This window comes from Phaeoacremonium minimum (genome assembly GCF_000392275.1).
Source record: "Phaeoacremonium minimum UCRPA7 unplaced genomic scaffold PA7_03_scaffold_563, whole genome shotgun sequence".
In the NCBI taxonomy this organism is placed as follows: domain Eukaryota; kingdom Fungi; phylum Ascomycota; class Sordariomycetes; order Togniniales; family Togniniaceae; genus Phaeoacremonium; species Phaeoacremonium minimum.
In genome coordinates, this window is record NW_006921465.1 from 103,029 (window position 1) to 123,683 (window position 20,655).

Sequence of the window (20,655 nt, forward strand, 5' to 3'; positions counted from 1 at the left end):
TGCCACTTCTACACAATCATACGATGCGTATTGGGAGAGAAGCGGCACGATGACAAGGATGGTGGCAAGTTGTGCCGCGGTATTCTCCAGATCTTCGTTCTGGGCCGCCCGAATTGTCTTGCGATAGCTACGACGGACAGCGGAAAGTCCGCACTCATTCCTAGTGCATCTCAGGGCTGAGAACTATCTTCAAGGCTGATCAGTGATCGTCCAATAATCTTCCATTCGCGAAGATCAATCATCTTCGAGCCAATGATGACGCTGGCATCCCCCTGACCCGCGGAGGACGAGACTCTGAGCTGGTTGCTGGTCATAAGAAGAAAGCCGCCGCTTGTGTTTTCGCCCTTCGCCATCTCGGGGAGAAATCTCTCACGAGTGACCGTATCTTGAGAATATGCTAGGACTTCGGAAGAATCCGCTAAGTATGACCAGTACCATCTCAAGCTTTGACACCCAGGAGAACAAGACTCATTTAGTGTCCAGTCCGGCGGAAACGCGATTCTGCGGCATCTTCCCTAAACTCTAGCAAATCGACTGAAGAACTTCCTCACACGATGCCGACATCCTTGGAGGCCGGTACTAATAGCAATCGGGCTTCCCCTGCCCCTGAACCGTTCAAAGGGGAAGCAATGACTGTTTCGACTCGCGAAATCCATGAGGATAATAGAGTTGTCAGCCGCAATGCCAATGAGCGGAACGTAAACATGGTCGACGGCCCAATCAGTATACAAGTGGCATCATCGTTTGAGATCGTTCAGACAGTTGAGATAGCTCGCAAGACCAAGAAACGAATCATCCGCGATGTCCCCGAAGTCACAGAGGATGACTTCAAGCTCATCAACCTCCAATATTATCTTGATTTCATCGGCGATGAACGTCTGATCCATATGCCCGCAAGGGGCAGTGACTGGGATCGTGTGCTGACAGCGGCCGAGTACTTTGGGGTGCAAGTGCATGAGTTCACGATCCATGTTTCGCGGTTCATCCGAGAGCATGAGTTCATTTGTGACACGGCTCTAGCTAGCTGTTACTTCTTGCTACAGGTAAACACCGAGAACAGGTTTACAGGAGTCTCCTTTGACTTGTTGGGGACTCGTTATCTTCAGGAGACAAGCTAACGATCTAATAGCTTGGATGTGAACAAGCCGAAGCCCTTGAGCCAACATTCAATGCCTTGTCTGCTCTAGGAGCTCTACTTGCTCGTACAATACGACTCAAGGATCATTTCCTACTCTCCTCTTCCATTGCACATGATGTTGGACATCTCCTATCAAATCTTGTCGAATTGGTCGGCGACATTGCAGTACATTACCGCAAGCAAATCCTTCGCATTTCTGGCCGCGCTGGCAGATCGCAGGAGTCAGTGGTGATTGACTTCGACGCCGAATTTGGTTCAAGGATCACTGATCTTTGGGCCAGGCGCGAGCATTTGATCAATCACATGTGGCGCTATGAACTGGGCGACCACAAGTCTCGAAGCCTTGACATTGCAGATCTCCGTGAAAGGTTGAGCACGACAAAAGAATCTGTCAAATCTCTTATCTACGGCCGTGTTGCTGAGCGAAAGGAGAGAGTTGAGGGAACGTGCGAATGGATTCAGCGCGACCTCTTTGATTTTGTGACAGGAAAAGAACAGATTTTTACCGTCACGGGCAGTGGCGGATGTGGCAAGAGCATGCTTGCTTCCTGGGTTCGCGAACGCCTTGAGAAACATGTCAACCTCCGAAAATTTGAGACCCTTTCGTTCACATTCGGTAGGCAATCATAGAACCCCTGTTTTAGCCTATTATTAACACTTGTCAGCGGAGGATAATCCGATGCATTCTACAACGGTCTCGTTCTTGAAAAGCATTCTTTCGCAGCTCCTAGAGCATAGCGTGGGCGACGTTCAGCTTTTCGAGAATCTCACGAGCCTCTTCACTAAGGAGAAAGGGCATTTGCATGATCATAAGAAGCTTGAAGTGCGGCTTTGGGAAGCTCTTGACATCGCTCTCGCCACACGAGCCAAGGATAAAGCTCGATATCCTCGTCTTATCATCATTATCGATGGGTTAGACGAGGCAGTTGGCGGCTCGAATACGGTTCGCGAGCTCCACAACAAGATCTTTCACTTGGTAGACAAGCATATCCGAATACGTGCTATCACCTTTTCGCGACCTATCTCCCATGTTGGAGTTCCTGGAGGCCGTCAACTTATCATCACACCGGATCACCTTCGCGATGATATCAAATGGTATTTGGAAGATCGAGTCGCGCAGCTTCCGATTTGCAAAAAGTTAGCGGAAGAAGAAATCAAGTCCTTGGTCTCATCTATCGCAACATGCGCCAAAGGATCGTTTCTGTTTGCTTATCTCGCGGTGCAATATCTTCAGACGGACATAAGTGTGGATGATTATCACAAGGCCTTGCAGGGATTGAAAGGCGGCAACGCCACGCACGTCCTTGAAAAGTTGATTGAAAAGATCAATCTCAAAGACGGTGATATGAAAGGTCTCTTCGCCTTTACACTTTCTGCTCGACGGCCCCTCACAAGACGTGAGATGGCGGATCTTCTTAGTGTCAATGTAGCCCAAAAGAAGGTCTCTGATCGTGTCGATGTCGGTACACTTGTAAAGAAAACGCGAGGTTTGATCGTCGAACAGAAAGGATTTATTCGTCTCAAGAACTCGGTCATCAGAAACCATGTTGTCAAACAAGTCTGCGGCTCAGCACTCATGTCCCTACAAGAGGCACAGACGTACATGACCATGTCACTTTTGCTTTTCGCAAAATGTGTACTGAAAAGCAAACATGAGCCATCATGTGATCGGGCTGATGCGACTGTTATACAGTTAGCTGTTGACTCGCATCACATCACGGAGTACATGCTCTACAACTGGGTTAGCCACTTCCAGTCTTCATCGCTCATCAACAAGTCGGGAGATCTCCAAATTTCGCAAGCCTTCAAGGACATCTTCCCAGAGAGCTCATTAATCGCTTCACTGGAGTGGTCATGCTGGAGCGATGCATATGGCATTGAAGATACGCTCGCCCTGCATGAGCTATCGCTGCAGATCCGGTCTGCATGCTTTGGAGACAAACATCGATCGGTGCTGCAGAATCTAGTCATTCTCGGAAGTATCTATCGAGGACGCTCTGATGTCACGAGAGCGTCTGAGTTCTTCTACAAGGCAATGTCTACTGGCCGCACTGTGCTGTATGAGTTCAATCCGTTCGTTGTGTCTTGCGCGAACACATTTTTAGTGTTGAGCGAGAAGATTACATTTACTGAGAGAACCACACTTGTTACGTATCGCGAAGAGACAATCCGTTTCGTCATTGAGGTGTGCAAGTTCCAGTACGGCGGTCATAGCGACGCGGTCATCCAGTGGCTTGAGGTACTTGGAAAGCTCTACATCCAGATTCGTGAAACACATCACGCAGCTGTCATCTACAAAGAGCTTCGCGAAATCGTGGTCATACGTTTTGGTCGTGATTCCCCTCAAGCTCGCAAGGTGATCAAGGACATTGTTGGGATGTCTGTCGTCCTCAAGAAAGATGTGGTCGAGGAAGAGATCGACCAGATCGACGACGCATTTTTCAACATCACTGAGGAAATAGATTCTGATAGCGAGTACTACTTCAGCATTATGTTCCAACGGATTGAATATTACGAATCAAAACGCCATTTCGTGTTCGTGGAAAAGCTGTACTTGACCCTATGGCGTCACGCATGTGTGGTATGCTATCGCAAGAACACCTTGGAGCTACAGCTACTGAAGCTCAACGTGGCCGTCAAATACATCCGGTTTCTTCAACAACTGAAGCGTTTTGACGAGGCTTCAAATATCATGATCTGTATCTGGGCTGAATATGAGCATCATACGTGCCAGTCAGAGACGCTCGTCATTCGTCTCAAGGAACTTGCCATCCTAGCCCGAGGATTTGGCATGTTGACTATTGCCATATCCATCCTGAATAAAGTGTGGATTTGGTTCAAAGAACGGAAGCTTATCGAACACGAAGAAGCTGTCTCCACAACTGTCATCATCACTGAAGTCGTGGAAGAGGTCACTGAAACTATCGTCGAGACAAAAACGACAACCATCGTGACCGAAACTCTAACGCGAGAAATATGGGAAACGACTTACACGCGGTGCAAGGGCGGATCCATTGATAAACATTTCTACAAAGCTTGCATTGCATTGATCAGCCTGTACCTGAAACTCGAGAAATGGTCAGAGGCCGAGACGGTAACGCGCAAGTCTCTCGAGATTATCTGGAAGTCAGTCCTGACAATTGACGGCAAGCTCACACTAGAGGGCACTCATGTTAAAGAAAGTGTGACTATTGCCACTCGCCTTGCCATTTGTCTCCACCGGCAGCGCCATCTAGTGAAGGCCGAGGAAATGTACTTACGGATTTTCAAAGCTTGTCTCGTCTCGTTGCAGGCTGAGGACATGTGCCTGATGGAAACCACTCTAGCTCTGATCAACTTTTATGAAGAGTATCATCGACACGAGAAGGCCATTGCGATATATGTCGAGGTGTTAGCCCATTACCGCAAACATTTGGGCGCAAAACACACTCTCACCATCAAAACCCTTCGCAAACTTGCATCGACTTATATGCTTCTCGGCCGCAAGGAAGCTTATGATTGCTATATCGAGATTCTGTCGTTTTACACCCACGGCGGTTATTGCCAGGCCGAGGGTCTCGACGTGGCAGTCATTGTCGTCGATTTCTATCATCGGGAGAAGCGCTGGACAGACCTGCAAAAGCTCTGTGCCATCTTGTGGGAGACATTCACCCATCACTATCACGAAATTGTATTGTCTGAGGACTTTGTGCAGATTATCTATGAGCGCTATCGTTATGTGCTTGAAGTTCATGCCAAAGTCGAGTTCACTGTGCTCTACAAGCTTACTATCGAATATCGTGAGACAGTGAGCAAAGCGTTTGGCACATCGACTACTATCCTCATCGCGGCATTGATTGTCCTTGCCGAACTCTGCGAGAAAAGGGAGCCACATCAGCATGAGTCCGTGACGATCTATGAAGAAATCATCACCAGGAGTAAGACGATCACCACTATCACGGAGACTAAGATCATGACCATCAAGAAGCGACTTTCAAAGCTGTATGTCACTGTTATCAAGAGCGGCAAGTCTACAACGACTACTACTATCGAGCGAGCCATTGAGATTTCCCTCGAAGTGTACGAGAAGCTCAAGATCGAGTTTGGGTGCTGGCACGAGACCACCCTCCTGCAGTTGATGGAATTGACCATGCTTTACAAGAAACGCGGCACAAAGGACTGCAATGCCATTATCCTGCAATTATTGAAAGAAAGTATCGTCGAAATCATCACGAAAGTGACAGTCTCTCTTACGCTGTACACGGCAGCTAGGACGCTTGCTTCCATGTATATCGCTTGCGATTTGGTTCAACAAGGTCAGGAGTTTTTGCAACAACTTCACATTCTCCTTCTATTTCCAGATGTGGATGTTGTTACAACTGGCTTTGACAAGGGAGGAATTGTCAAGTTGGACACTCGGGTCACCAAAGTGTCATTTGTGTTCCTCATTGTCTTTGAACAATGCCTTCACGGCTATGCCAAGCATGGTGTGGCTGGCTTCTCCCAACTCATGGCTGACATCCTCCTCGAGACACTGTTGTACGAGCAATACGCAACAACCATGGCTTCATTCAGCGAATCGACTCGTATCGAGCTTGTTCTCGAGCGCGCCGCGCGTTTACGCTGTGTATGGACGAGCCGTGGTCGCATCGGATTTGTGGACGCGCTTGACAAGAAGCTCTTCCCGCTCTTCAGGGCTCGCTACTCCCAGCAACTCGGTCAAGGCGCCGATGCCGATGCGGTCTTTGACTTTTATGTTGCTCTTCTCACCGAGATTGGCAGTGGCTCCTCCGCTGATAGGGTGGAAGTCAACTTCGCCATTGTTACATGTAAAGCATCGCTTGCGGCTGTCCGACGCCTTATGGTCGAGGAGAAGAAGCCAGATCTGGCTCGTGCTCAAGCCGTGGCCAAATGCGCCCACAGTTTCGCCGATAAGCAGCGATTTTATCACGACTCTCACTGCATTGTCTACGGTTACCGTCTCGCTGAGCTACTGGCGGGAGTGGACGTGCCGGCCTGGAAGACGGCCGATGGAAACTTGAAGCAGTCAATCCTTGGCACAAGCCGTGGCATCCTCAGGACGGTCTTGAAGGCGATGCATGACAATGGCATTGAACTTGTCAGCTTGCGGTTCGATGATCTCGTGGCACTGATCAGGCTGCTTGGGGAGCAGGAGAGCTATGTAGAACTCGAGGTGAGTAGTGCACCCCCTCCCGCGGCCCGCCCGCCAGATTTCTTGCAATGACGAACGATACTAACATGCCGATTCGCAGGGTTTCCTTACCACGCTGTGGCAATCTCGAGAAGTCCAACGGTCATGGTCGCCAGCAGTTGTCCTGCGCATTGGTACACTGCTCGTTCAAGCCCATTTCCTAGCCAAGCACCCAGACCGGGCCATTGCATTGTGCAATACCATCTACTACAATCTCCGCCGGTCTCACGGCGGCCTGGACCCACAGGCTCTCGAGTTTGCCGATCGTTTGACGTTGCTGCTCAAGTCCGCTGGTCGTCGTCGTGATGCCGTGCGCATCCATGAGAATGTCGTGTCGGATCTGGACGAACACATGGTCTCTGTACGCACTGCTCATGTGAATGGCAATGGCAACGGCAGCAACGGCAGCAACGGGACGACGACGGACGAGAGCGACGACAGACTGCGGGCTGTTGCAGACGCGCATCTCGAGGGCTTGCGGCGATGTGGCTGGGCATCGCGGACCGACGGCCAGAAAGCCATGTCGGAGCTATACAGCAGACTCCGGAGATACGGACCTCTGCATGTGCAGCCAGTCGAGGAGTGGGGATCGGTCAGCGAGGAGGACGATGACAGTAAAGCGAGAGAGAAGCTGTTTAACGAGACGGTCAAGTGGGTGCTGGTCGGGTCAGACGGGGACAAGGAGGCCAGGAGTAAGAAGAAGCGCGACTCGATCACGCCGGCCAAGGAGCGCTGGGGATGCTGGGAGGCTCCGAGACAGGTGCATGTCACAACCTGAGCCGACTCCTGCTGGACCTGGCACATGTTCTTTTTCTCTCTCTCTCCATATTTTCTTTTCTCTCTTTCCATCGTGGCATGTTTATGTCGAGTGGTAATTATGGGTGGTGGGCTCAATCGTTTAGTGATTTCAGGGAGACCTCTTTCCTCAAGTGTAACCGTGTAACGTAGGCATCTTCAATGTCTGATTAGTTGTCAATTCCATTGCATCTCACTTTGCCCAAGGGAGCAAAAAGGGAGAAATGAGTGTGCTGAGATCCATCTCTGCATCATGCAATCGCTCGTAACAGTGCGTCTGAGAGAGTCCTAAAGGTACTGATGAATGATGATGACTGAGCACCAATGATTACCGTGCGTAGCTGAAGAGGATGTAGATCGGAAGCCAGGACATTGATCTCTGATGTCGCTTATCTACCGTGTACATGAGGTTACTTCCATCAATGAAAAGAGAAAAGACATTCTCATGGTGTTCTCCCGGCATCGATCCGCCCCGAGTCTCTCCATATCCAGATATCCACGGTGGAGGGGATTGAAGGTTAGAGGTCATGTCATGACTATTGTTATTGTTGTTTGGTGGGCGTGTGTTTTTTTTTTTTTTGCTTTTTTTCTTATTGTTATTATTGCCTTGGTCCCTCCCTGCACGCACGCACTCGGTCCGTGCCTCCCAGAGATCCGGCTCATTCTCATACCTACCCACCCATATGGCAGAGGTAGTCGCCCGCTGTGGAGACAAGCGCAGATCTTGATTCGCCTGCTGTGCACTACCTAAGTCGCCCGTACCCGTACTCAGCCAGCCAGCCCGCCTGGAATCAAGGCTGCCCAGCGCTGATTAACTGACGTCAAGCGCCCTCTGACAAATGGCTTTCTACGTCAGTGGGAGCCGCCCATCGGACCCCATCGGCCCCCATCGGTACATACACCACCAGGTTTGGTTTGGCCAGGCTAATCCGGCTTTTGTGCCATTGCCTCCGCGCTGGCCGGTCGCCTTACTCATCATCGCACGCGAACTCTAGATCTACAGTAGACTTTCGAGACTTTGGATAGTTGGACTTGACCGAAGCGAAGGGGAAAAAGACATGAATCAACTTCATCCGCCGCAATTGATGGGTTCTTAGTGTGCTGAAACACCCTCACGACCATCACGTTTCGAGCCCCGAGCCTCGAGGCGCGCCGACCGTTACAGCGCCGTGGCCCCCGGCTTCGCCTCATCCCCATTAACATTCATGGATCATGGATCCCTACCGTGCCGACGAGAATCCCTACTTTAGCTCTTCCTCCTCCTCCTCCTCCGCAGCAGCAGCCGCAGCAGCAGGTCAACAACATCGTCAACAAGCAAATCGACAACAGCAGCCGCCTCTTCTCCAACCGCCCCTCGTCACCCCTGCCACGCCGACCAGCGAGTTCCCTTCCCAGCTTCCTCGATTTCCCCCGCCCAGCGATGCCCAGAATGTGCGATTCCGGTCGCTTGCTGATCGCCAGCCATCGGTCATCGGCATCAGACGGATGCGTGGACCAACACAAGCGCCAGCTGCCTTTCAATCTCAGGCACAAGCACAAGCACAAGCACAAGCACCAGCACCACTGCAGATCAACAAGTCGCTGCCGCCAACGCCCAGTGAAGAGGAAGAAAGCCCCTTCGAGCAGCGACCTACTGATGGGACTGGAAACCGTCGGCGGTCGAGTTCCGAACCCCAAAGGCCGCCGTGGATGACCGCACAGGGCAGGCCGCTCGATCGTATGGCTTCTGTCCCCGAATCGCCCACGAACCACGACGTGCCAGACATAGAACCATATCAGCCTGGTGCCCAGCTCGAAACCCTCCCTACCAATCAAAGCCGCCTTCGTCCCAGCAGGAGCCGCGCCTTTCTCAATGGACTCAGTCGTCGCCGCCATTCCGTCGCACAAGACTATCAACAACCACCCGTCCAGGAGGAATACGACCCAGCCATCGTAGACTTTCTAGACGTCATTGGTAAGTGGAGGCATCGGGCAATGTCTAAGGCGCGTGCGACCGGCCTGCTAACAAGGCCATATTGTAGATCCCGAGGTTGCCACGCTTTCCTCCATCACGAACATCCAGAACTCGCTGTTCGTGCCGTCTCTAGGACGATTCGTCAATCGGCGACCGACATACGACCTGTCCTGGACACCACCAGTACCCGGCGCTTTCCCACCGTCAACGGAGGATCTTACGCAAGGCCCGCCGACCGAGGCAGGGGAAGCACCCCAGCGCCCTACGCGAGAGCGCCAGTTCAGCATCTCGTCTCGTCTAACCCAGTCCCATTATGCCGTCCTCCCTAGCGGGGTGTCCCTCGAAGGATGGACTCAAGAAGACGTAGATCAAATGAACGACCACGTTCGCCACATGCTACATTCTCGTCGATCCAAGTTCAAGCGCAGCATGAAAGCTTTCGGCAAATATATCCGCAAGCCTCTGGGTTTTCTTGTCACGCTGTATGCGAGTCTCATCACCCTCTTTGGGCTCGCCTGGGTTCTCTTCCTCATTGGGTGGATCTACGTTGGGAACAAGCAATTGTATGTTATCAATGTTATTGATAACGTCTTGGTTGCCTTGTTCGCCATTGTCGGCGATGGCATGATCCCATTCCGGCTAGTTGATACGTACCACATGATTTTCATTCATCACTATCGTGAGTAGTCGCCTGTCTACCCCCTTATCCCTTTTCCAAAAGACTACATAGCTGACTTGCATAGATCATCTTACTCTCAAACGTCGGAAAAAACTGGCCTTGCCGAAACTACAGAATAAGAACGACCTGCCAACAGACTCTGGAACATCCGATCCTGCTGATCTCGAGACTGCTCGAGAGAGGGCCACAAAGTCCGCCGACGAAGCAGAAGTGTCTGTTCTCACCCCCCAGCAACAAGCAAAGCTGGTACATCACCAAACCAAGTTCGCAAAGTCACACACATTCTACAAGCCCCACGAAACAGAGACACACTTCGCTTTTCCCCATCGCCTCCTCGTGGCTGTCGTTATCCTGCTTGACCTGCACAGCTGCTTCCAGGTTGCCCTTGGCACTTGCACTTGGGCTATCAACTACCACGTTCGACCTGCCGCGCTGACGACTACGATACTGTGCTGCTCAATCACCGTTAATACCGTTGCCGGCATCTTGATCTCTATTGGAGATCGAAGAACTCGAAAGAAGGATGTGATTGAACGCATGTTCAGGCAGGAGCTGACTGAAGAAGCTATGCATAAGGTGCAGGAGCATAAGGCCGCCAACGAGAAACGAGAGAGAGAAGGCGACAGCAGCAAAGAGAGACTGTGGTCGAAGAGTCTCGATCTTCCAAGGCCCAGTCTTGGGAAATGGACTGCTGGTAATAAGAGTGATGACAGCGCCAGCGAAAAAGAACCACGGAAAGACAAAGGACAGGTTGGGAGATTCGACGCCGCTACGGGCGTGAGGGACTTCCAACCCACTGAGCAGTGACTTGACTGACGTGTATTATGAGACATGACTTGAAAGCGAGACCTTACCAAAATGATGGAATGTATTGCAATATTTACAGGTTCTAGACGGCTTATACCATTCTAGATAGGTGCGGTATACCATGGGAATTTCTGAGTACATATCAATGCAATGCTTTGTCTCCTGCTGCATCATCTACAGGAAAAAATGTAACAATTGGGTTGACCTCTACTGTCTCAATTATACCTGTGCCACCCGTAATGCGGCTCCATCGCGACTTGACCTGCCTCCCAACATAACGTATGTTGATTCTGAACAGTGGGTTGATTGTCTGTAGCGCCCTCGTTGTAGCGGTGTTCAATTAGGCTCGACCCAAGCGAATCGTTTTCCGGTGTTAGCGTGTGATGCCAGTCCTCGAGTCGTCCATGTGACAAAATGACTCCGCATGCTGCCCAGCGCCGATATGTACATTGATATACTTAAGTCACCTTACACATGGATCGATTGATCGAATGAGCAGGCCTTCTTGAACAAAATATCTCGACTATACTGTATCAGATCACCTTCAAGATGGCTCGAATCGCTCTCATTACGGGAGGTGCCTCTGGCATGGGTCTTGCTGTTGCCAAAGTCCTAGCAGAAAAAGGATGGAAATGTGCCCTATTAGATATGAATGAGAAGGCAGGTGAGGAGGCCGCTGCAAATGTCCCCAAATCCGAGTTCGTCAAAGTTGATGTCACATCATGGGATTCGTTGTCGTCCGCCTTTGATACTATATTCGAGAAACACGGGACCATCGATTTTGTCTTTGCCAACGCAGGAATTGTGGAGAGAGACAACTTCTATGAAAAGCTAGCACCAGAAAAGTTGAAGGGACGGATACCATCACGGCCAAACCAGCTGACCATCGACATAAACCTAAAGGCGGTCATCGACACAGCGTATCTTGCTCAGCATTACTTTCGTCTCAGTCCACATCATGGAAGCACTGCCTCTCTTGTCATGACGGCAAGTGTTGGGGGGCTGGTAAGTAGTTTCTCACTGTGTTAAGAGATTCAGTCCGTTGCTCATGATCACAGTATCCGGCACAATTCTGTCCTATCTACGCTGCCTCCAAATCCGGGGTCGTGAACTTCATGCGGTCTATTGCATTTCCATACCACCATTACGATGGTGTGCGATGCTATGCAATCTGTCCTGGAACGGTTCGAACCAATCTGCTCAACTCTGCTGAGTGGTCGACATTCCCGGAGGAGTATTTTACGCCCATTGAGTCTATTGCATCTACAGTTGCAATGCTTGTTGAAGGGGGCAACATGACGGATGCAAAGGGTAAGACCGTTGAAAAGGGCAAGGACTATGGCTTGGCGGTTGAGCTCAATGGCAAGAATTTCTACTTCCGAGACCAACCAGAATTCTGTGATGAGACTATGGCGCTGGTAATGAAAGCAACCAGCATGGAGAATCAGATTGAGCGCCTCAATGGCTACAAAGGCCAAAATTGAAGAGTGTTTGGGTTGCACTGCTGTGCTCATCCGGTTAGGGATACCATTTACCGCTTGACGGTTGACACATGTACACCTGATCATCCATCCAGATTAGAGTGGCAATGCATGTACTCTGCTTAAGTACGCGAATGTTTAGACTAGGCTACAACTAGATAAGACTACCCCATCCCAAGTGAGAATTACCCCGAGACTGTCTCGAGACTACCACTTGATAACCCCACAAACCGCACCTTTATGCGGGACCATTCACAAGGCGCTCGACCTGTAACGATCCCAACCCATTCTTTTCCGCTGCTTTGGATGTCATGTGGAGCACAGAGGGGCTAGAGTATTTATGATGTGGGCATCTTTCCTCGCTTTAAAGTGTGAGCCTAAGTAGAGAGCTGTCTACGTCCCTCAACTCCTACTCAGTTTTCAGCCAGGTTGAATAAGACAAGATGACTACGCTTGGAGCTACCCATCATGAACGCATCGATCACAAGTTTCACTTTGATAGCCTCAGCTACGACGCTGGAGTGCACTACCAACGTAAGTTTCCTATACGACGGTATGCCCGCTGCCAGATATCTAATTCAATTGCCTTATCTCCTGCAGCATGCGTCAAGGTCTCTGTATTCTTTAAGAAGCTCCCGAACGTGTCAGATGAACATTTTTTCAAACATTGGGCAACGGTGCACGCTGATTTGACAGTGGCCTCTAAAGGGTTCAATGTTTACAAGATTGAGCGATACACACAGGTTGGTGGAAAATCAGATGCAACTATCCTCATATCGATTAACACTGTTCGTCAGCATCATCAAACCCAGGCAGACAAGAAAGCTGTACAAAACATGGGCTTCAAGACCTTGGACTATGACGGATGCAGTACACTGTGGTGTCGGAGCTATGAAGACTTTGACAAGCTGATGAAGAGCACCCACGACGGTCCGCTGGGTAACGACTCGGCAATCTTTCTTGACTCTTCCACTATTACTATATTTGCGGGGTGAGATGAACCAGAGGTAGAGCATACTTCAAGAAGAAACATCGCTAATTAATTGTGGTAGACATGATGTAATTGCTTTCGGTAAGGCGATTCCGGGCGTGGATGATCAGGATGGTGTTACACAGCATGTGGATGTATCATAAACTGTAGGCGTAGCGTCTGGTGCGGTAGATGGCTGCTTGGGTCACTCAACCACGGGTGTGTACATAATATAGCTAGTACCTGAAGATCGATAGGACGAAAGCGCTTAAGCTTTTCCTAAGCAGCCCGAGACAGCTGCCTTGCATTACCGCATAGACGCGATCAGGCTCACAACTGTCTATGCGCGTAATTAGCACTACAAGCTGAGCTTGGATTACGCCAGTCTCCATGCTGGCCAGTCAGTTACAATATGGTTGATAATAAGTAATCCAGATTAGTTTTGCATAGAATTTCATCGTGGCGAACTGGATGTCGTTTTCCGAAGCCAACGGTGTCCTGGTTTAATCCATTTGGCCAACCGTCTGGGGTTTAAGATCCAAATGCGGGAAGACACCAGATGCCCCAGATGAGGGGCATGCTCTAGCTCCACGTCCCCCAGACTGTCAAACTGTTTGAGGCTCCCCGGTCAGGACTTGCAGGGATTGCATGGATTGCGCAAATATGGGAAAACTTGACCCGGCAAATATGCTAGGCCTTGGCTCAACTGTAGCTTTAGCTAACGTATGTACGAGGCGCATCAAGTGCTCCGTTACCTTTGCTTCGGCCTGTCAGACGTGTTGCCGGGATTTCGCCCCGACAATATAACTGTCAGACAGCCTATGAACTTTGGTCTGCATGGCCACTGATTATCTGTCCGTCAAATTTCACAAACTCAAATATTGTAGCCATGACTGCCGGAGACAATGGCACGAATGCGTCGCCAGCACCATCTATAAGCGCGTCGGAACAAAGAGATGGCGAAAAACACGATGTTGAGAGGGTTGAAGAAGTTTCGGCCCCCGGTTTGACAACAATGAGCGGAGCTGTGGTGACTATGACATGGAAAACCTGGCTTGTCATCTTTGTAAGTGAAGTTTGCTATCAGTGGGGTGGGCGCGAAGCTGACTTGCATCGATCAGATTCTTTCCTCTACGTTCGGTCTGTCGTTCTGGCCTGTCCCGACAACTGCCGCGCTTCAGTCCAGACTTGGTGCTCAGTTCGGTGGTAATCTATCTCTAATCGGCTGGTATGGTACGCTTGCAAAACTCCCCTTATTATGTACAAAGTACGAAATCCATGGAGTGCTGATTACCTCACAGTCCCCGCTTATACGACTGGTAACTCACTTGGTTTCCTTATTGCTGGAACGTGAGCTATTCATCTCCATAAATTTAGCACTTTCGAAACTAATTTACTTTGATTACTATTAGAAACTCTGATTTATTCGGGCGACGCATTTTTCTCATCGCTGGAAATGTCATATGTTGTCTGGGTTTCATTGTTATGGCGACCGCCCATTCCTCGGATCAGTTTGTTGCTGGGCTTGGAATAACCGGTTTTGGGGGCGGCTTCTGCCAGATGGCCATGTGTGCAATCCCAGAATTGATGCCTAACAAGTATCGACATATCGGAATTTGTCTTTCTGACGGATTTGTTTATGTGATCGTTGTAATTGGGCCCATTGTTGGAAGAGTAAGTCGCCTCTATGCTCCTTGGTTAGGAGACTTGTGTGTTAATGTGAATGTGCTTATTGTAGTATGCCATCGATGCGGGAGCTAGAAGCTGGCAGTATATCTACTGGGGTGGATTCATTGCCCAGTTCTTTTCACTGGTGGGCATCAGCTTGCTATATTTCCCTCCCGCCCATCCTAGAGGTGTACCTTGGAAAGACGGTCTCAGAGGATTGGACTATGTTGGCACCCTATTGGTCACTCCTGGGATTTGTCTGGCTCTCGTTGGCATTATCAACACTACAGTACGCAATGCTTGCCGATTTGTGACTGACAATCTCTAACCTGCCTCCGATATAGTACAAGGCTTCCAGTGATGTTACTGTCGTAGCCCCCATGGCTGCTGGTTTTGGGCTCCTTGTTGTATTTGGTCTCTGGGAGACATTTTCTAAGTGAGTGCCCGTGGGCCTGTCCATGTACGGAATGGAATGGCTGTGCTAATTTCGTCGCAGGGTGAAATATCCTCTATGTCCTCCACACATTTTTCGCTCTCACAAAGGCCGAGAGTTCACAGTGCCATTCATTTTGGCATTTATTGTTACCATGTTCTACTACGGTATCAATATTATCTATCCCACAATGATCAACGTATTTTACAGTATGCACTCTGTAACTATATGTTAACTCAAGTCTTGTTCTAACGCGAAAACAGTTACGACAGATACATCTCGTGCCGAAGAGCTGGTGCTTACGCTACCCGGAAATCTTGGTCTCGTGTTCGGCGCATGCCTTCTGATAGGATTTGGCAACCTTCTTGGCCATTGGAAATACACACTCATTACCGCGTGGTGCGGGATGACACTATTCGGTGGATTAATGGGGTTGGTCACGCCTTACAACAAGGGTATGATGATTGCGTTTACATTCTTGATGCAAATGTTCTTCGGCTGGTCACAATACGAAAGTATCGCCTTCACCCAATTAGGCGTGCCACAGACAGAGCTCGGCATCTCCGGTGGACTTGCAGGTGTTGCACGTTATGCTGGAGGATCGCTAGCTCAGGCGATTTATACGACCATCCTAACCAACACTCAACAGAGTCGTGTTGCTGCAACTCTTCCGAAAGCAGCGATTGCCGCTGGTCTCGATGCTAAGTATGGTGCGGATATTCTTACAGCTTTTCCCCAAGGTGCTGACGCTTTGGCCGCCATACCCGGCATCGTAAGTAAAACTCAATTGGAATATTTCAAATGAATGCTAATGCACTACCATAGACCCCAAGCATTATCGCAGCGGCTAGCGAAGCGTATAAGTGGTCTTATGCATATGGTTTAAAGATGTGTGCTCTGTCGTCTCTCGCTTTTGCAGGCGTCGGACTTGTCTGTTGTTTGTTATTGGAGAACATCGACGCCAAAATGAACAACAAGACCGAGATCTTCCTGGAGAACGACATTTACGCCGAGAAGAACAAATACCACTAGTTAGTGCCTAGCTACCTGTTATTGTATCTCTTAAGAAGCTTGATCTTGATGTCGCGTACTACTTGTGTCATCTGGGCGAGATGTAAGATTTGAGCCCAGGTTTTGCGGAATGATATTTGTATAAAGTGTAAAGGTACAATAAGTAAAGTATCACGTGATAGCACGACTTTTATGTCCATTGAACTCTAGCGAGAACTACTAGACTACAAGCCGATTCAATAGTATCCCAAACCTTCATGATCAAAGTCCAGTGCAGTGAATAGTCATACAACCAAATGAAAATGGAGATCAAGTCAAAGCGTATCAATATTATAAAACTCCAGTAGGGTGTATTAAATTTTGCGGATTGCAACGAAGAAATACGTGAATTAGATTTAGACAAGATCCTACACTCTCCACCTTTCGAAAATAACGAGCATCGACAGGGGCTGAGAACTACCACTGTGCGACGTCAAGGCTGCTATCCCAACACATAGAGTCGTCCCTGTGGGCGAGACTGCCTTCGTTCTACATGGTGCACTGGTCATTCTCCTGAGGTCCAGTCATTCCCGAGCAGCCAGCAATGCAAAAAGAGTTGCCCGCAATGGTACCGGCCGTGTCCTCGCAGCGATAGAGAACTTGGAGAAGTTGATTTGCATTCAGGGGTGGGACGACAGATGTCTTATTGACAGCGATTGTCAGTTCCGTGATGTTATACCCTATCGTGAGGATGTCAAAATGGGCTCCTTCCCAAGATTTAGTTTGACTATACCGTTCAAAGAGATGAGGTTGTAACCACAAGCATATTCCTGATATAGACAGGAAGTAGTGAAAGCCAGAGCCGGCGGTGAAAGTGCCACCATAGCGGCTGTCGCAAGGCCAACGATTGTCTGGGTGAAGTACATTCTGATGATGGTTGCTTTGGTGGTAGGAAGCTGGCAAAGAAAGACTCTGAAGTGGATCAACAATTTGGCAAGTTCAACCTCTTCATCCGGGACATGGCAACGCTTTTGTAGCTTTATGCGCCTCATTTGTTACCTCTCTAATGATGCTGAACTTGATAGCATAGGACATGAACCCCACTGGAATGCATGATTTTCATCCAGGAGTTTGTTCATGAAGGCCTGGGCAAATCTACAGTTCGCATTGCTCATGATAATTGGTCGCCTTGTGAATTTTGACGTGTGCATCGTTCTCCACCGATCTGCGTTGACTTTCCTGTGACGTTCCCGAGTTCCATGTGCAGGCGGGAAGTTTCGCTGGATGCGGTGGGCTACAAAAGAACAACATGTCAGCGTTGTCTGATCCGAAAGATCTGGCCAGAGATCGTCGTCCAAACTGCCATGAAAACAGAGTTGATCTACACCCCCAGCAATGTGGACCCAAACTTTGTGATGGCTGAGAGACACAAAAGAAAGCCGTAACTCTATCAACGAGCACTTGGCAGTCACTGTTGTCTCGTGAGAATTTACGGGGACGTCAGAGATAACGTCGACGGCGTTCGGTTGGCTGCGTATGTGAGCCAAAGTACTGCTACCGAACGCTTTACCATTGGAGTCACAACTACAAATTTACTGCTCAAAGGTTCTGGAGAATCACAGACTATCTTATTTTCTCTCCGCTCACCAGGCTAGGGCTGAATCTTATTTGAGTATTGCCAATACGGCATATAATTCTGCTAAATGAATAGCACTAACACTGAAACAGGACATCTTCAAAATTGACTGCTGTAGACGCATCTACGAAGGACAGCTCTCCAATTTACGATGCCTACACTGATTTAAAAGCTAGCCCGCAAAGAACGGGGACGTGACAACAACATCTTCCCCAGCGATGAAAAATAAATGCCTCAGTCAACGATCCACAACCGTTTAGACGGAACACACTTTTCGTACCATTTCCGGACACAACGTTGTGACAGGTCAATTCAGGTGCTTTGTTGAGGCATATCAATGCATTGACTAGCTGGATGGTCTATAAGTTGAGGTTGCATTGAAGACATCTATTCAATGCAGCTAAGCCAAGAGAATGTTGCCGAGGGAGCCGGCTCCTGGAATTCACTTGACATTGGCCTCCCATACACACCGCGACTCTTGGCTCCGTTTTAAGTCGTAGTCGATCAGCGAAAACCCGTCAAGGACGTTAGTTAAATGCCGGCGTACACTTAGCTTGAACTCTTGGAACGCGGGGAATAGTCCCGTCAAGGTGGGTCGTTTCTTTCTAAGCTAAGATGAGGCTTGCATATCTGCATTCACGAACTGACTCAGACTTGAAGCTGTTTTCATAAAAAGGGAGAGAAGATATCATACGATTCGTATGATCACCAGGATACGTTGGTCACTACGGGAATTATGGATCTTGTGCGACGGTTTCGAGAGCTCGCTTATGGTAGCAGGAAGAAGTCGCTAGCGCTAGCACCACTCCATATTTTAGAGCGCTGATCATCCCTCATCCAAGATCTAGTATGGTCTGATAGCGAATATTGCAAGAATGAGGCTACTGGCCTTGGAAGATCAAGGAAAATAACTAGTGAGGCAAGATGCATAAATCAGAGAGTGAACCTATACACCTCCTGCTCTTGGCTTTTGAGTCGTGCACGAACCTTGGTTCGCGGATCGCTTGCTAAAAGTATTTGTCGAAACTCCCTCAAGCCATGTCATTTAGAAAAGTTGTATTGTGCTAAACATTTTCTTCGCCTTCAATAGTAAAACTGTGAATTATTCTCATTGGGCACATTGCTAACTTATAATCTGCGACATGAGGCTCCTCCAGCCGTCGTTGCACAGAATGAACGTCGAAACAGCGCATTCTAAGACAAGCTCCCGGTCAACAAAGCATAACGGCCACACTAATCAACGCCTCACTTCAGCCACTGAAGGTCGACTAGTCTGAAACCGCAACACGGTGACTTCGCGAGGAATGAGTCGTCGCCCTGGTGTCCGCGACCTGAGACAAGGGGTCTCAAGCAAAACATTCCGTAGAGCACGATGACAGCGCTGTCATCGGCTTAGTCTGGGGAAATCTTGACACTAAATGATGACAATCGCGTATTTAGGAATAGGGGTCACCTAAAAGCGTTGCTCAATCGCAGATATCGCGTCGACTAGGGAATGCGACATACACTACCTAGGCAACGCGTAAGTCTTGGACAGGCCGTAAACGAATAAGAATCCTAACTCGTCACTGGCGCCTTGTTCCCGAGGTGGGCTATGTCGTTTCATAGGTAAATTTTTGCTGTGGGACAGGCTGACACACTAACAAGGCGGTGTTTGCTGCCCATTTATTTGGCCTTTGCTTCGTTGTGTGGGCTGAAAAGTACCTTAACCACATGTCAGTCTATCTTGGCTCTATCATGTTGCTACCATACTTAAACCCAAGCGCTTTCTTCTAAGTAGATCGCATAATTCAAAATGTTTCCCCACTAGTGAAGTGTTGCTGTCGTACGTTTCCTTTGTTATCTCACCCAGTATCCTGCGGTCTCCGTTGACGGCCTTTGGTCGAGATCGACTATAATGTGGTTGTCAACTGGGCTGTCCTCGGTGCTTGCCTTCCTCAACCTTGGTGGCAGCAACCCTTGGGCCAGCCCTTCAATGCCTGGAGCTGTATGGCAGTAGGTCTACTCATCACTGGAAATTACAAATCTAAATCGTCCATACTGACCGGATTTATCACTTGATCAGGGCACCGTCAGAGATTGCATCCATTTCTGGCTCTACACAATTTCATCTTCAGCTAGATTTATCAAAATCCCTACGAAGATCCATGAAAAAAAGGCAGTATACGTCGTATATTTTCCCCGGTGGCACATGCACAACGTGTCAGATTGCCACTATCTTTACACTTGTTGGCGACCAGCTATATGCCGATGGGAACCTTATCACCACGAGCGAAGGTACAGAGTCACAGCCACTTATTGGATGCTCAACCACATCAAATATTGATACCGGCTTCTCTGTGGTCAATGGTATCTTGACATGGCAGCATGAAAAGTTCCCAGCCGAAGGAGCTATATTCTGCATATCAACTTCCAATACCATACTGGTGGTTTTCGATCCGTCTAGTGTTCCTGCTGGATGTGTACCAATAAATTTGATTTACACTCCTTGTAAGTGATTACGGAATGAATTTTGCATACTTCGCTCATTTGGTATCAGATGTTCAATGCTTTCCAACGATAAATGTATATATCAATATAGGTGGTAGCCCTTATTCCCCGCCCCCAGGAGGGCTACCTGGTCCATCGAGTGGATCTACTTGGCAAGGCTCTCAGCCCGCTTCACAACCAGCACCGGGTTATCCTGGCAACTCGGGAGGTTATCCCAGCGGTAGCACTGGAGGGGCCTCGGGAGGTTCCTCTGGAGGGTATCCTGGAAGTAATCCCGGTGGCAGTTCCGGCGGGAGTTCAGGAGGCAGCTCTAGCAATCCTTATGGAACAGGACAACCAGGTGCAGCGGGTCCGGCTGGTCCGGCCGGAGCAAATGGTGTCAATGGAGTTAATGGCGTGAGTGGCTCTGATGGCCGTAATGGC

The 20,655-nt window shown here is 49.2% G+C and overlaps 4 protein-coding genes across 4 annotated transcripts; all 4 read left to right on the forward strand.

Moving 5' to 3' along the window:
• Positions 1–629: 629 nt before the first annotated feature.
• UCRPA7_7990 (putative nacht domain protein) lies at positions 630–7,107 on the forward strand (the record flags this gene model as incomplete). The annotated part of the gene is made up of 4 exons (XM_007920510.1): positions 630–1,043; positions 1,130–1,754; positions 1,804–6,311; positions 6,391–7,107. The coding sequence occupies 4 exons, from the start codon at positions 630–632 to the stop codon at positions 7,105–7,107; spliced, it is 6,264 nt and encodes a 2,087-aa protein (XP_007918701.1).
• Positions 7,108–9,471: 2,364 nt separating this feature from the next.
• Positions 9,472–10,564, forward strand: UCRPA7_7991 (putative integral membrane protein; the record flags this gene model as incomplete). Its single annotated transcript, XM_007920511.1, has 2 exons — positions 9,472–9,757; positions 9,822–10,564. 2 exons carry the CDS (start codon positions 9,472–9,474, stop codon positions 10,562–10,564), a joined length of 1,029 nt encoding a protein of 342 aa, XP_007918702.1.
• A 549-nt stretch (positions 10,565–11,113) lies between these two features.
• UCRPA7_7992 (putative 3-beta-hydroxysteroid dehydrogenase protein) lies at positions 11,114–12,048 on the forward strand (the record flags this gene model as incomplete). The annotated part of the gene is made up of 2 exons (XM_007920512.1): positions 11,114–11,569; positions 11,623–12,048. 2 exons carry the CDS (start codon positions 11,114–11,116, stop codon positions 12,046–12,048), a joined length of 882 nt encoding a protein of 293 aa, XP_007918703.1.
• Positions 12,049–15,063: 3,015 nt separating this feature from the next.
• Positions 15,064–16,148, forward strand: UCRPA7_7993 (putative fungal trichothecene efflux pump protein; the record flags this gene model as incomplete). Its single annotated transcript, XM_007920513.1, has 4 exons — positions 15,064–15,119; positions 15,180–15,325; positions 15,380–15,888; positions 15,942–16,148. 4 exons carry the CDS (start codon positions 15,064–15,066, stop codon positions 16,146–16,148), a joined length of 918 nt encoding a protein of 305 aa, XP_007918704.1.
• Positions 16,149–20,655: the final 4,507 nt, after the last annotated feature.